The sequence below is a fragment of the Notamacropus eugenii genome, chromosome 3 (assembly GCF_028372415.1).
Source record: "Notamacropus eugenii isolate mMacEug1 chromosome 3, mMacEug1.pri_v2, whole genome shotgun sequence".
Taxonomy (NCBI): Eukaryota; Metazoa; Chordata; class Mammalia; order Diprotodontia; family Macropodidae; genus Notamacropus; species Notamacropus eugenii.
In genome coordinates this window covers 21109972-21127122 of record NC_092874.1, presented here as the reverse complement: position 1 = coordinate 21127122, position 17151 = coordinate 21109972, and the positions used below count along the sequence as shown (strand labels likewise).

At 43.9% G+C, this 17151-nt stretch overlaps 1 protein-coding gene across 12 annotated transcripts in view; it reads right to left on the bottom strand.

Annotated features, from left to right (window-relative positions):
* ENTPD3 (ectonucleoside triphosphate diphosphohydrolase 3) overlaps positions 1-17151 on the bottom strand; it is a 61260-nt gene that overhangs the window by 27369 nt on the left and 16740 nt on the right. Inside the window, exons 1-5 of one of the 12 annotated variants that reach the window (XM_072651055.1) lie at positions 8343-9196; positions 8124-8229; positions 7664-7744; positions 6753-6806; positions 5627-5671 (exon numbers count right to left, since the gene is read on the bottom strand). In XM_072651055.1, coding sequence (XP_072507156.1) covers positions 5627-5671; positions 6753-6792 — 85 coding nt within the window. In that variant the 5' untranslated portion in view covers positions 6793-6806; positions 7664-7744; positions 8124-8229; positions 8343-9196. The other 11 variants (XM_072651054.1, XM_072651059.1, XM_072651061.1 and 8 more) reach the window with 11 other exon arrangements.

Genomic DNA, 17151 nt, shown 5'->3' with positions numbered 1-17151 from the left:
GAGCTGGGGAACTGACCTTAAGATTAAGAGCTAGAACAACACTCATTCCCTTCAATGTACAAGGGAGGAAACTGAGCCTAGAATGGGGAAGGGGAGGGAGGGAGAATCTGAATCCAAATCCTCTGCTTTCCAATTCATCTCTTTTCCTTCTCTCTCTCACTACAGGACTCTGCTGCTTTTGTGGCAAGTACACACCATCCCTCTAGCTAAGGACTGGTCATTCTACAGATGAGAACATTGAGGCCCAGGGAAATCTAATGATCACTAGCTAGAGACTTTGTAAATAGAACCCAGGACACCAGAGTCTGATCCTGCCAGATCCTTTGAAAAGGACAGAGATCTAAAAACGTAGCATGTTTCATATCTCCAGTTGAACCAAACTCACTGTATGTTCCCAGGGGTGATGGAATATTTAAAAATGTTCCCATTAGTGACATCTCGTCCTTAGGGACTGTAAGATCTAGGTTATTCAGTTGTTGGAAGGCATTACATACAACCCTGAAGTTACAAGCCCAGCCAATGCTTCCAGACTGTCCATTTTTTCGCAATCTTCATTTTGACCCTTTTGTAACACTTTCCCCATCTCCCATCCCGGGAGAAGGAGTCACTGAGAGATGGGGAAGGAGTTAGTCTTGTAACCTGGCAGCCCAGTTTGTCCAGCCCTCCTCTTTGGACCTCACCTTCTCAGGAACACCACGTTACCGTGATAAGCTCTCCCTCACCTTCTACACGTACATGGTACTTTTCCTACATAATTAATAAGAACAATAACTCCTAACATTTATGTAGCACTTTAGAGTTTGCAAAGTGCTTTACAAATATTTTCTCCTTTGCTTCTCACAGCCCTTCAAGATATACTGTTTTTATCCCATTTTACAGTTAAGGAAACTGAGGCAGACAGGTTAAGTGACATGCTGAAGGTCACATAGCTAGCAAATGTCTGAGGCTGGATTTGAACTCAGGCCTTCCTGGCCCCTGGTTTAGTGCTCTCTCCACTTGGTGTTGTCCCAGTGTGGAATGGCAGGATTTATGTAGCAGAATCTCTTTCTCCCTGTTACATATACCTCTCCAGCATCTCTCTCCTCAGATAAAAGGGTCTTGAACATATCTCTTTGGGATTATCCCGATTTTCCTTCATTTGTATCACTGATCATTAACTCATAAATCTCAAAGTCTGTATGCCATCACAGATACTCACTAGCTGTGTGACCCTGAGTAAATCACTTAACCTCTGTCTGCCTCAGTTTCTTTCTCTGTAAGACAAGGCTAATAATAACTGTAGGACCTAGCTCAGAGAGTTGTCATGAGGATCAAATGAGGTCCCCAGATCCCAGAACTAGAAGGGACTCAGAGGCCATAGGACAAGGAGCACCCATGTGCTAAGGGCTAGAATACAAGAAAGGCAATCCAACCCACCACTCCTGTCATTTTAGATACAATTTCAGCTGGAAACCTGGCTTACATAGAGCTAGAGAAACTGAGGCAAGGTGAAGTGTCAGAACTAAGCTTTGCACCAAGATCCCTTGATTCCCAATCTAGCAGGCTTCTCACCGCACCCACCAAGTCCCCCATTACCAGGTAACAACCAAAGCACCAGTGCCAGGAACCCCTGCATCTGCAGACTAAGTGCAAAACTCACTCCAGCATGTCACAAGCATGACACTCCTTTGTAAGGCAAGTTGTCATTGACGCTTTTCCCTCGAGGGATATCGGTGATTGGAAGAGCCACAGCCAGAAAATCTTAGTGGAAAGAGCCCCAGATCTGGCCCCAGAAGACCTGGGTGCCAATTCGAATTCTGCTGTGATCATCCTTGTGATCTTGGACATCTCTCTCAGCCTTAGTTTCTTCGTTTGGAATCTAAGGGGGTTGGATAAGATGTTTCCTAAGCTTCTTTCTAGTTCTATCCCTCTGGTTCCATAAGGACTTTGCCTGGCTTCACCCTCAAAGGCACAGCAGGGCAGGCTTCCACCCCAGAGCTGGCAGGCTTCCACCCCAGAGCCAGCAGAAGCTCTTTCCCAGGGAGATGTAACTGAGTAGCAAAAAACAAAATCCAAAACTCAGCCAAGAGGAATTTTCCAGGTGGTAACTTCATGTAAAAGGAAGGACCTACGTCTTTGGCAAGTTGTCTCCTGCCCTGCTGAAGGTGCACCCTGGCCCTTGGAACCTTAGGAAGCTTGAATCATGGGCAATCTGCTCTCCTGCCTCTACTCAGAATTAGGCTAGGCTCTGTTTGCTGCTGCTGGATTGCGATGAACCTTGAAGGTGTACAGAGGGAAGAAGGACCAGAGATAGTGGAAAGTTTGGGAAATGGGTCTGAGGAGGAAGGGATTCAGGGCATGGAGGTACAGAGGCTCACAAGGTCATAGATCTGGAGCTGGACAGGATAGCAGAGGTCATCTCATCCAACCTCCTCATTACTGATGAGAAATCAAGGCCAAATAAATGACTTGCCCAGGGCCACACAGTTGCTCTGAGTGTCTGTGGCAAGATTTGAACTCATATTTTCCCAACTCCCTGCATTAATGCATGCTGCCTCTCCAGGCTCCCTCCTTGGAGTCTTCAAAGAAAACAGGCTGAAAAAGTAGCAAGGTGGCTCAGTGGATGGAGCACTGGCATCAGGAGATCTTGAGTTCAAATCCAGCTTTAGACATTTACTAGCTGTGTGACCCTGGGCAAGTCATTAACCTGAATTGTCTCCAATAAATAAGAAAACAGGTTGAAAGAGCTAAGGTACTTTTAAGCTCTAGCAAGAGATGAAGTGTCATGATAATAATTGGAAACAGGATAGAACTGAGTTCAAATGCCCCCTCTGACATTCACTGGCTCTATTGTGAGCACAGGCAAATCAGTCTTCCTCTTGGACCCTCAGTTTCCTTCTCTGTAAAGTGTAAGACTCAACAACCATCTATCAGGCTCTTCCCATGTGCCAGGTACCGTCTTAAGTGCTGGGGATGCAAAGACCCAAAACCCCCAAATCTCCTGGCTCCATGGAGCTTGCATTCACCCGAGATGATGATGGTGACTTGGAACAACAACTTTATAGGTTTATTACTGTTGTGAGCCTCAAACGGGATGCTCGTAAAACACTGCAAACCTTAAAGGGTACATGTATTTCAGATGGCATCATTAGATTAATACATGAAGTTCATGCCTTAGAAGCTGTCCCACACAGGAAGAAGATAGAATTTTGCTTGGAGCTATATGCCTGGCATAGTGTATTTGACTGTGGTAGACTATGAGTAGGAATCTAGCCCAACCCTTCCATTTTACAAATGAGGAAACTGAGGCCCAGAAGAGGTGGAATTTCTTGCCCAAGGTCACATAGGCAGTAAGTGCCAAGACAAATCTTCAGTTTTTCAGAAGAAAGATCCCACAGAGGGTTCCTAACTCCAGGCTAGGCACATCATGGGCATCATTGAAGCTCTCCGTGGAACTGAAGGATTCTAGCTTGACATTGTCATTGCCACCTTAAAGGTATTTCTATAAAGTCATCTATGAATTATAGCTTGATTAAAGTCTTCCATTTAGGGAGAGGTCATCCAATCAGCCCTTATCACCTTTCACCTGAATGATCATCCAACGTTTTCTTAGCACTTGTTTGTTGGCCTGCTGAGATAAAGAATGACTGGATAGATGTGTGGGAATGAGGATGGGGAGAAGGAAAGGAGTCTGGCTTTCTAACAAGGCCAAGTTAAGCCAAGTCATAACATAAGTTTTGCTTAATTTTATCTTTCATTTCCCTTCCAACAGATAGAGCAGTGGTCTGGGGATGGAGTATGGAAGAGATGTAAATAGAGTAAAAAATTCTTGGCACATGGTAGGTGCTTAATAAATGCTTGTGGATTGGTTGATACCAAATCAGTGACCTTGAGCAAATTGCTTCCCTCTCTGAGCATCAGTTTCTTTACTTGTAAAGTCAAAAAGCTGGACAAGGTGACCTCTAAGACACCTGGAAGCTTTAGATCTATGACATGAGTAAGTAGCAATAATGACACCAACTGAAAAAATGATGCCTATAATCTAGTCAGAGCATCATAGATGATATCTCCTCTAGCAATCAGTCAAGAACTGAACTTTGCTTTATCTCTGCTGACTTAATACGGATAATCTTCATATCATGGCCCCTTAGCAATAAAAATTCTTAATTCATTTAATTTAAATTAATAAAAAAGGGAATGAAAGATGAAGTTAAACAATGAGCCAGGAATGGATAACCTATGTTGTGATCATGAGGTTGGATGATTTTTCTTTATTTATCATAGATTGAGAAGATGATGGGACCTTGGAGGCCATCTAGACCAACTGGTCCATTTTGAAGATGAGGAATGAGCCCCAGGATGTTAATGGACTTGCCCAAGATCACATGGTTGGTGACAGAGACAGGATTTGAACCCAGGCCTCTGACACCTGAGCCAGGATTCTTTCCAAGACACTTCACTGACTCTTAGATTCCCATATTCTGATGCATGTATGAGCTCATCCAACTCCCATAGCCTCTTAATTCAATCAAATTAATTCAAGAGAAGATACCATATTTAATTTCCAAGTATCTTTCAGGATAACAGAAAACAGTTCAATCCTTGGGATGAACTAGCCCTGGGGGCATCCATCCTTGCCTCTAAATCTTTCCAAATTGGAAGACTCAGTTATTACAAGAAAAACAACATTTCCTTAGATATGAAAACCATAACCAAAGAACAAAAGTTCCAGAGAAAATCTGATTATAAGGGATGCCTAATGTGGAAGGAACTATCATAGCAGAGTGGAAAAAATACTAGTTTGGGAGTCAGATGACCTGGGTTCAAGTCCCAAGTCCTTGGGCCTCAGTTTACTTATGGGTAAAATGGAAGTTGGGCTCAGTGGCTTCTAAGGTAGCTTCCAATTATGAACCTCTGATCTTATTAACCTCCAGACCCCTGATTCCACCAGCTGACTCTCCTGGTGTGCCTCTTGAGGAGAGCTATGAGTGCAACAAAAGGCAACATGAGGGGATACAGTGAAGGAACTGGGGGATTTTTAGCCTAAAGAAGATTCAGGAGAGACGTGACAGGTAGGGTCAAGTATCTGAAGAGCTGTCTTTTGGAAGAGGGAATAGGTTGGTTTGTTTTGTTTTGTTGTGTTCATTCTCAAAGAGGGCCAATGGCATCCGGAGGGTGATGTCTCGACATGCAAGTGAATCGGATTTAAGGGAGGCAGATTTTGCTGAGCCCTCCCTAGAGGGAACAACTAGGAACAATGGGAGGAAGTTGAGGAGAGACAGATTAAGTCTAGATATCAGAAAAAGCTTCCTAACCATCGTGGTTGTCCAAAAGCTAAATAGGCTGCTTTGGGAGTTAGTCCTTCCTGGAAGTCCTCAAGCAAAGCCACTTGTCAGGTACATTGCAGAGGGGAGTCTTATATAGGCATGGACTGGGCTGGATGGCCACTAGGTCTGTTCCCAAAACTGAGTTTTATACAAATCTCTGAAACTCCTCTTTTCAGCAGTTTCCCCAGCAGGAAGAGTGATTTTTTCTTCTGCTCTAGGTCAGAAAATATTACCAAAACAACATCCATGGGGAAGGTGCCTTATAGATTATGCAGATAATGCAGAGGTTTAGTCAAACATTTTGATTACATATGTCATACCTGGCTGTGGCAGACCTTGAGATTTCCATGATACTGGACCACCAACTGCAAAAAATAAAAATACAAAACCACCTAGTAATGCTGGGCAGAAGTTCTGCTCATGCCCAGCTTGGCACCTCTGGACAACTGTTTCGTGTGAAGGATGTAGGCATACATTTATTTCCCATGGAGTATGCAAATAACCTATTAAGAAAAACTGGGATGTTTCAAGTGCTCAAAAGTTTGTAAAGCACCTTACATAAATGTGAGTATGTAATGATCTCATCTGAGTCTCACAAAAACCCTGGGAACTATGTTCTGTTAGCCCCATCTTACAAATGGTAATAACAGACATTCAGATATGATTTAAGGCACCTTATAGACATGATCTCTTTTGATGCTAAACAGAGACATCAGTGGGAAGAGAGGAAGGTTTGGCACTAGAAGACCTGGGTTTGGGTCCCAGCTCTGGCTCTTCTCTGGGTCTCAGTTTAGCTCATCTGAAAAATGGAATGATAATTTGACTAGATGATCTCTAAGAACCCTTTCACTTTTCAAACTGCAATCCTGTGATGCTCATAACACCAAAAATGAGGTAAATCCTACTGGTATCATTGGCATTTTACTGAAAAGCAAAACAAGAGAAGTTGAGTGGCTTGCCCATTGTCACACAGCTTTTAAGTGCCAGGGGCCTGGATTCAAAACCAGAACTTCCTTATTGCAAGTCCTGTACTCTCTCCAATATGTCATAATAATGCTTCTATGTCCCAGGTTTACTGGTTAACTTATTCTAGAGCATAGCTTCTTAATCTGGGGTCCACAGATAGTCAAGGAATTCATCAAAATTGCATCTTGATTTTCTCTCACCTCTAACTGAAATTGAGCATTTCCTTCCCTTATTTAAAAACATGATTCCAGAACCCAAAATTTTGTGAAAATGAATGTTAAAAGTTAAATAAATAAATTCAAAAAAAACAAAACTAAACTAAAAACCATGATTCCGAAAGGGGGTCCATAGGTTGCCAAAGGGGTCCACGACACAAAAAAGTTAAGAATTTGCTCCCTGTCTTCACCCAGGTTTACGCCTTCAGCTAAGGTCAGTTTCCCTAAGCCTCAAAGCCATTTCTTCTCTTTCCCAGATACTAACCTGGTTGTTCACAGGGCTGACGGGAAAGAACAGTGAACATCTTCCTTTTTTAAACTGTAAGTGAGATAAAAAACCATGTTAAGACAAACTTTATTTATTTATACATCAACTCAGTGAAAGTCAAAGTAACTTGCACACATTGAAAAACCTCAGATCAAAGCATGAAGACCATGTTTGGTGGCTAGAGTTATTCAGACCAAGTGAAATAAACCAAGATTCAGTTTCAGAGTACAAAGTCCTCAGGAGATCATTGAGTCAACCCCTTTTATTTTACAGAAGAAACTGACCTATAGAGCTTGCCTAGAGTCACACAACTAAGACAAGGAGTCTGGGTCTTCTCAGGATCACAGTCCAGTATTTTTCTACCACTTCATGCTGTTATCATCATGCACTTTAGGGCAAAGTCCTATCAGATAGGAGAGTTCAAAACCACTTTGAAAACTTCATTTTATGAAGCTTTTGTTTACCTTACGGTTATTTATGTAGATGGATATTTTGTCTAAATTCCTTAACGAAATTGTTTTATATCTCAATAGATCAAGGACCTGTGATTTAAAACTCAGGAGAAGCTGAGTTCAAATGGTCCTCGTTAGCTGTGTGATCACGAGCAAGTCACTTAAATCTCTGTGTGCCTCAAGCAATTGCATATTACTATAAAGAGACTATAACATGAAGAATATTCACTCATTAATTCCATTTACTTATTTAGGGTTTGTACCACGTCAAACCCTCACCTATTAGAATGTAAGCTACATTGGGGCAGGAATTTTTATATTTTGTCTTTGTTCCCAAAGTGCCTAGGACGTAGTAGACACTGAATCTTTTTTTTTTTAACTGACCACATTTGGGGAAACTAGGGCAGCTAGGTGGCATCTGAACCTGAAGTCAAGACTATATGAATTCATTCTCACCTTACTTACTCTTGAGACCAAGGTCTGTGGCAGTTTCCTCATCTGTAAAACTGGGATAATAATAGTACCCACCACAAATGACTGTTGGGGGCATAAAATGAAATCATATTTGTAAATCACTTCATAAACTTTAAGCAATGTACATAAACACTAGCCATTATAATTATTTATGCAGCTTATGCTTTGCCCCTTCTGAAATTGAGAAGGGGGGGAGGGGAAGGACAGAGTCAGGAGTGTTGGAGCGATCATGTTAATTCACAGTTCTTGCTAAGACTTCCATACTGGAAAATCGACCACAAAACCTAAATCATTGATTTAGAGTTAGAAGTTATACTGGAAATAAGCAAGCCCCACGCCATCATTTTATGAATGAGAAAATCCCAGGTCAGAAAGGGAGTTACAGAGAGGCAGTTAAGCAGCGAAACTGGGCTTTGAACCCAGAACTTTTAATTCCAATGACCTCGTGTCTTCTGCCCCTCTGGGTTCTCCCGGAGATGATCTCTAAGGTCCCTTTCATAGTCTGGGAGGCTGTAATTTTACCCAAGGGTCCAAAAGCCTTCTAGCACCTACAGGGCGAAGATGAAAGCCTTTCTCAGACAAGGTTCAAGGGTCCTACCTACAGGTTGAGGAAAGACTTCTTTCTTCTCAGAGCGGGGAGCCCGACTGAGCAGCCTTTTACCTCTGTTCTCTGGCTCACCACCTCCATGGAAGAGGCTCTGGAAGCTGTGCTGGTCAGCAACTCTTGGAACGCTTAATGACAGGCTAAAGTCTCAGCCAGCTCCGCCCAGCCGAAGATGCATGAGCTTTTTTTTCTTCCCATTTTTCTTGGGGGGAGGAGGGGGTACCGGAGTCCCCTAGGCTTGAGTCTTGTTCCCCTCCTCTAACACATCTATCCATCCTTTACATGCACTCATTCATTCCTTCCCGAGTGTCCACAATCGTCCCGACTTTCCCCCCAGGGTTTCGGGTCTGTCCTATGACCTCCCCCTCCCCTGAACCCTTAGGAATCACGTTCGCTTTCACCTGCTTTCTAGATCTGCAGTTCGAACCCCAACCCCAACTCTGGAGGCTATCCTGCGGAGCGCAGAGGTTGCGCTCTCTCCCCGTGCCCCAGGGGCCCTCTGTCCTTCCTTACCAGCCCGGGAGATAGAGGGAAAGGAGGCGAAAATGAGTCAGGAGCCGAGCTGATGTCAGCCTCTGGTCCTCAGCATTGAGATAAGGCGGAGTGGAGGCGGAAGAGGGGGAAGGCGAGCTCTGACGGGTGGGGGGCGACGGGAGGCGGCTGGGGTGCCTGCCTCGGGCTGTAGTGACTGTAAGTGGGTAGGAGAGTCACTCTTTCGTCAGTTGGGAGGTGGGGAGAGCATGGTAGTCTCCGAGAAGGGGGAGCAGCTTCCGCACCACCTTTCCTATTCGGGGACTCCCCTGGGGTTTCCTACAGATTGTCAGGACCCGAGGCAAACCCAGGGCAAGCTGCCCCGGCTCCGGGTGGCAGGACGAGGCAGTGGCCCGTCCTCATCCCCCGCCCCTTCCAAGCAGGCTGACCTTTGTCATCTAGCGAGTGGCCCAGGAGGATGTTTGCAGCATCTAGCCCACTGCCCTCGCTCCCGACCTTCTCAAGCAGAGCAGCGAAGGATGCTCCCTGGACCCCGCCCCCCTCTCCCCAGCCTGCCCTGGGAAGGCGCCCTGTGGGTGCTGGGTGGGAAAGAATATGGCACCCAGCCCGCAGGGGACCAGGGCGGCTCGAAGGCACTGAATGACGCAAAGGGCATCGGTGCCAGCCTGGAGGTAGAAGAAGCATAGCTCCCGAGCTGGGAGGACTCTGAGAAGCTGGCTAATACAATTTCCTTCGTTTTACAAAAGGAGACTGGGGATCTCTGGGAAAAGCCGTCTGCCAAAGTCACAGAATAGCAAATAGCAGGGCTGGGCTTCACATCCAAGTTCCCAGCCTCCAAAATCCACTCCCCCCGAGGCTACCTTGTCAAACTCTCACTTCTCATAGCGCACCCTTCCCCCAATGCTTTTATGTAAGTGAAATCATGTTAGAGAGTGAATGTCAAGTTAGAGCTTGAAAGCGAAGAAAGGAGGAGATGATATAAACTGACAAGGTGAAACCACAAGAGGGGCTTGGAGGAGGGGAGAAGGGGCTGGAAGCCTGCCACTCTCATCCTCCTCTCAGGCAGGACCAGCTCCCTAAGTCATTCTACCAGGCTAATTTCTCAGGTGGAGTGGTAAGAAGGGGTCGGTCTTGTGGTCTCTCTCCCTGACCTCTACATTACACACTCCTACTCTTCAGGAGTCCTTGGACACAGGACTATGGAAATTTGAGCTCCAAAGGATGGGAGTGGGGGTCCACTACTCTCATTTTACAGATGAGACAACCAGTGCTCAAAAAGATGAAGGAATTTACCCAAGACCACACAGGTAGGAAGTAGCAGTCAGGCTTTGAACAACTCAAATCCTTTGATTCCAAATCCAGGCAAGTAAGTATGGCCCCCTCTGCTGCCCTCCTCTAATTTGTGCACTTTGGAGACAGTTCTATCTGCCCTTCTCTGGAGTAGCTGGGTATAAACCTAGTGTGAGGGTAGGAGACCTATGGAAATAAATGAGAACCCACTGCTGAGCCCTCTTAAGCCCACCCTAAACCTGAGAGCTCAGACTTGGGTGTTAGTCCTGGCTCTTACCCTGATAGGATCATTTTAGGCAAATTTGTTTGCTCCTCTGGGACTCAGTTTCAAACGCTCTTTGGGTGAAATGACGATCACAATATCCCTCTTCTAAAGAGGCCACTGGATCAAGTCTGTAAGACTCCTGGAGGGGTGTGGGAAGGAATGCACTTACCTGATAAAGGCTGGGACTCTCCTCCACTCCCACTTCAAATTAGGCCTTTGAAAGGAAGCATTTCCCCGTTCTCCCTAATGCAGGTGCCTTAGACACTCTTCCTTGACCTCCCTGGGTCTTTGTCATTCCATTTGTAAAATGAAAGGGTTGGTCCCGATCACTTCTAATGTTTCTTTTAACTTGAAATCTCTGGTTTTATGGCTTGCTTTGTTTGTTTTTCCCATAAGCCATCCACAAAGGGAGCTGACCAACTGGCTGGAACCTTCCTCTGATCCCTGGGAGTTCTTCGGATAACCAGTAGCACGTGGGCTCTTCACCGCCTCCCTCCCACTAACCCTGCTTCTCTTTTAGGCAGACCGCTCTTGAATGACAATTTTTATGTGGCTTCTTCTGCTCAGTTCTTTATGATTGCAAATGAGATAATTGCTGTAAAACACTTAGCATAGTCTAGTCCATTGTAAATGCTTAATAAATGTTCCCTCCCTCTCCCTCCTTCCTTTCTTCCCTCCCTCATTTCTTTCTTTTCTTCTCTCTTTTCTACTTTCCTTCCTTCCTTCCCTCTTTCCTTTTTCCCACCTTTCTGCTTTCCTTCCTACCTTCCATTCTTCTTTCCCAACTTCCTCCCTTCTACCTTACTTCCTCCCTCTCTCCCTCCCTCCCTTCCTTCTTTCCTTCCTTCCTTCTTTCTTTCTTTTCCCTTTCCTTCTTCCTTCCTTGCTCCCTCCCTTCCTCCCTCCCTTCCTTCCTTCCTCCCTCCCTTCCTCCCTCCCTCCCTCCCTCCCTCCCTTCCTTCCTCCCTCCCTCCCTTCCTCCCTCCCTTCCTCCCTCCCTCCCTTCCTTCCTTCCTCCCTCCCTTCCTCCCTCCCTTCCTTCCTCCCTTCCTCCCTTCCTCCCTTCCTCCCTTCCTCCCTTCCTTCCTTCCTTCCTTCCTCCCTCCCTCCCTTCCTCCCTTCCTCCCTCCCTCCCTCCCTCCCTTCCTTCCTTCCTTCCTTCCTTCCTTCCTTCCTTCCTTCCTTCCTTCCTTCCTTCCTTCCTTCCTTCCTTGTCACAACTTGCTCATGTTCACCTTGTACATTTTCATTCCCTTACAGTTGACCCTCAACTTTAAATCTTTGGCATTCATGGCATTCTGTGACTCAGTCACAAATCATGAGAAGAATGCTATCCCTTCAAAGAAGGGCCTTCCTGTTGAGAAGAAACGTGGGGTCATTAACAGCGCTGTGCGATTTCCCTAAGGTAATCCAACCTATTTCCCTCCTTTTGTTCTGGGTCCAGCTCATTACTCATCTGCTTTGTTGACTGATGATTGTCCAAGACAGATGTGCTGAGAGGATGACTCTGTGGGTTGCTCATCCAACATATCATTGTTTTGACAGTAGACATTTTCACACACTTAGTGTCTTCTTTGTAGATTGTTAGATTGAAGTCTTTGGAGTGATTTTTTTCAGGCAGCTGGGTATAGTGAATAGAGCACTGGACCTAGAAGAGGTGATTCAAATCTGGCCTCAGATGCTCCCGAGCTGTGAGACCCTGGACAAGTCATTTGTCTCTGTCTCAGTTTCCTCATCTGTAAAATGGGAATAATAAAAGCATCTGCTTCCCAGGGTTGTTGGGAAGATCAAATGAGATAACATTTGTAAAATGTTTGTACAGTTCCTGGCACATAGCAGGCACTTAATAAATTCTTCCTTCCTTCCTTCCTTCCTTCCTTCCTTCCTTCCTTCCTTCCTTCCTTCCTTCCTTCCTTCCTTCCTTCCTTCCTACAGCCTTTGTACAACTGCCCCCAATCCTCCTTTGTAACAAAGAAAAACAATCAAACACAATCTATGGCTACAGCCATTGTAGTCATTCCCATCTACCATGTTAATCATCCACAATCACCCGTCCTCAGGATTCAGGAACAGTCACTGAATGTATTCCAAATTCCACTGCCTTTGTGTGGGACTTTCCTTTATATCACTGCAGTCATCACATAGATCATTCTCCTGGTCATGCTTACTTTAACCAACCACCCAGCACACATGTATTAAGTATGCTAGGTGCTAAGAATTCAAAGACATGAATAAAGCTGTTCCTGCCCTCAGGGAGTTTATATTCTTGGAGGCAACATGTTCACGTATAAGTATTTACAAAATACGTGACCAAGAAATATAAGCCAATTTTGGGGAAAAGTTTCTCAAAGCTACAGGAAATCAGGAAATGTAGAGGGTCGGATTTCACTTGAGTTGTAAACGTAACCAAGATGCAGAGCTGGGGACTGAGTGCATTCTAGGCATGGGGATACAGCTTCTACAAATGCATGGAAGTAAGAGATGGAATGTCCTTTGTGAGGAATATCAAGATGGCCAATGTGAATGAAGGAAGAGTTGGGAAAGGGAGTAATGTACAATAGCTAGAAGGATAGTTTGGAGTCTTATCATGAAGGGCTTTAAATGCCAAATAGTCTTTCCATCCATCAACACACATTTCTTAAGCACTAACTATGCCCCAGACACTGTGTACTAGGAATCCAAAGAAAGACTGAAGACAACCCCTGCTCTGAAGGACTCACAGTCTAGCGGGGAGGAGACAACATGCAAAGAGCTAAGTACAAAGAAGATGGATCCAGGTTAAACTGGAGATAATTGGCAGAGGGAAAGCATTAGAATTAACAAGGACCAGGAGGGGCTTCCTGTAAAGGCATTTTAACAGGGATTGGACCCTAAGGTAGGAGGGAGCCACTGCAATTCATTGGGCAGGAGAATGACATGATCAGATTTGCGTATCAATTCATCCAAGTTTCACCATGTTTCTTTGAATTTCTCAGCGTTATCTCCCCTTATGCCAAGACAATAATACATTGCATTCATAGACTGCAATGTCTTCAGACTTTTGCAATCAATAGGCATCCACTTTACCTCTAGGTCTTTGTGACCACAAAATGTACTGCTATGTATTTTGAGAGGAAAAGCAACATGTTGAATCATGGAGCGTCTCTTTAGTTGGATAAACTAAGTTCTCCATTCTAGGGTTTAGCACAAGTTATGAAAGAATCTAAGACTTTATTTTTATCACTGTTTTTGATCATGAAGCAGAACATTCCATGAAGTTTTTGGATGACATTAGACTGGGAAAAGCCATTAACCTCTTAGAAACAAATGGGCAGAAAATGTAAAAATAAGTAAACATTAAAGAGTTCTTGTCAGGCACAAGGCAAACGTTTTTCTCTATAAACACTTTTAAAAAGTACATTTTATTGATATATTTCATTTTTACATTACCTTCATTTGCCCACACATCTGTGTCCGCTTCTCCTCCTAGAGAGCTAATCCTCTGAACTCAGATGCTAAGATGGTATTAAGACTTCTGGGCCAACCTGAGATGTGGTTCTCCTTGGTCCTCCCTAATACCCAGAGCTACAAATAACCAACTCCCTTCTATACTAAATATTTCTGAATATTCTGTTAGCATTTACAAGCAGAACTTATATAAAGATTTACTTTTGATAGATGTATTGATTGATCACTGTTTTCAGGTAGGGCCTAGTTGCTTCTGATCTCAGGCCCATATCCCTTATTTTGTTCCAATCCCATGTCCTTGTCCCATCCCCCAGGCACCTGGCTTGGAGATATTGTCCACATCTCCAGTGATTGGAAGGATCTTGGGCCACTGGAGGCAAGAGGGCACATGGGAAGGCCCAGCATCATAGGAATTAGAGTAGATGGAATCTTAAGAATCATCTAGTTTTTATGCCCAAAGGGCTAAAAAATGTGCATACCACTTGACCCAGCAATATCACTTCTAGGGCTGTCTCCCAAAGAGATCATAAAAATAGGAAAGGGACCCACATGTACAAAAATATTTAAAGGAGCTCTTTGTGGTGGCAAAGAGCTGGAAATTGAGGGGATGCCTATCTATTAGGGAATGGTTGAACAAATTGTGGTATAGGAATGTAATGGAAGACTACTGTGCTATAAGAAATGATGAGCAGGCGGACTTCAGAAAATCCTGGAAAGACTTATATCAACTGATGCTGAGTGAAGTGAGCAGAACCAGGAGAACATTATACACAGTAACAGCCACAGGGTTCAATGATTGATTTTGATACTTAGTCCTTTTCAGTAATGCAAGGACCTTAAAACTTTTCCAAAGGACTCATGATGCAAAATGCCCTCTATATCCCGAAAAAGAGTTATGTGTGGAGTCAGAACATAGAATGAAGCAGACTATTTTCTCTTTTGTTATGTTTTGTTTTTTCATGGTTTCTCCCATTTGTTATAAATCTTCTGTACAACATGCTGAATGTGAAAATGTGTTTAATAGGAATGTATGTGTAGAGCCCATATCAGATGGCTTGCTGTCTTGAGAAGGGAGAGGAGAGGGAGGGGGAGAAAATGTAAAATTCAATGTAAGTGAATGTTGAAAACTGAAAACAAATAAATTAACAAATTTGGGGAAAATGTAATTAGAAATGTTTGACAAGAAAAATAAAAATACAATACAACATAGTCCAAAGTTTGCCAAATTTTGTCCCTGGCCCAGATTTGAGAGGACTTTTTTTCTCCAAGGGCAATTTTATTGTATTTGAAGGTAAAAACCATTCTTAACTCGGGTCATAAAAAAAGCAGGCAGCCAGTCAGATTTGGCTATAGTTTCCAACACTCCTATTTTATAGAGGAATAACTATAATAATAGCACTTTACAAATCTTTATTCATTTTATCCCCCAAACAACCCTAGGATGTATTATTAATTCCCATTTCACAGATAAGGAAACTGAGGCAGGCAGAGGTTAGGTGACTTTACCAGGCTCACTCAGGCAGGAGGTGTTTGAGATCTGATTTGAACTCATCTTCCAGATGCCCTGTCTAGTGCTCTAACCAACGAGCCACCTAACTGGCCAGAGATGAAAAGTGACTAGCCCAGCTATGGAAGCCGTGTGACTCCATGACTTATCTGCAAAGCTGTAACTACCAGTTTTAGTCCAAGACAAGAGCAACACAAGATGTAATCTCAAAATCGGGCTTTAACGATAAATTCAGTTGAGTAGAGGGCAGAAGGTTGGGGGAGAGAACCCAGGGTTATGGTGAACCAGCTGCTGTAGAGGCAGCCACCTAAGGAAACTTACTGAAGCAAGGGTATTTCGCTTTTCTCTGTGTAGTCTTAGTGCCTAGAATAGTCCTTGAGATATGACTGATGCTTAGTAAATGCTTTCAGCTTGCTTGATTGGAAGCAGGGTGGTGCTGAGCTAGGGAGTAACTAGAGTGAGGGGGGGGGGGAGGAAATGTCTTCTTTTGGCTTCCTGTTTTAATGACTCACTACTTAGTTACAGTGTGCGGTAATTGATAGCTCACCACCCCTAAAATCAGGGAGATGAGTTCAAATTTCACCTTAGACACTTAATAGCTGTGTGACCTTGGGCAAATCACATAGACTCCTTTAGATCCTATGCTCTATCTGGAAAGAATGTCAAGTTCAGACTGTAGTGAAAATCCCTTGATACTATCTCCCCCACAAAATGTCTTCCCAGAGTTTTTCTGTTTTCCATGAAGTATTTGGGGAGTCAATACTCTAACTTGTTTCCCATTCTCCTTTGTGGGCATCTCTGTAATATCATCTGGTGCCAAACACATGAGAGTCCAGATGAATAGACAGCCAGAGACTTTCTTTAAAACTAGACTCTGGTTGGACCATCTCCTACAACATGTGATTGATCTCCCCCATAATGGTAACATCCTATATTCTAAGCTCCCCTCCAAAAGGAGAGCTGACTTTTCCCTAAGACCACAAGCCATCACCATAGCTGTCACTTCCTTGTCATCCTTCTTTCCAGTGACCCTGTGACAAGTTTTCAATCATCATTTTCATTGGATTGGTTTCTTTCTTGTGATAATGGTCAGTGCACATTCCAACACCTACTACTTGTGACAAATCACTCTATTTCAGGGATTCTCCACCGTTTATTCCCAGCTTTGGATAACTTGGGAAGTCTGGCAAAACCCATGGACCACTTCTCAGAATACCGTTTTTAAATGCACAAAATAAAATACTGAGGAATACAAAGGAAATCAGTTTCATTAAATTATAGTTATCTGTATTTTTTAAGAACAAGTCTGAGCACTCAGGTTAATCACCCCAGCTCTTATCCTACTTAAGCATCTCCAGTGTTCCAGTGTCTGGGATTTGAAGGATGCTTCCTAGACTGTCTGCTTTTGCATTGGTCTCTGGCACAACCAAGTCATCAATCAGAGCTGAGGTGAACATTTCCAGATGCCATAATAAGTTGGGTCCTTTAGTCATGGCAAATGTTCCCTTGAGAATGTTTTTATCTGGTCAAATTTTTTGGGGGGTAGGAAGACAGCAGCCTAAAAGATCATTGAAATCCTTAACAAGTATTTATTGAACACTTTTAAAATATGAATCTGAGTCTTATCTTTGATCTAGAAGACAGGAAGGAGTAGCTCTTGTCCAAGCCTCCTAAGGACACAACCTTTTGTGTCTCCTCCATCCATTTAGCCCAGTGGAAGACAACCCAGCATCTGAGTCCTCATCTTGGTAGGATGGGGACTCTCTTTTCCATCTCTTCTTTTCCCTCTTGATGTCTCCCAGGTTGTGTATGCTAAAAGTGAGTCTTAGGAGTCTTTGGCTAAAATCATGGAACCTAGATCTTGA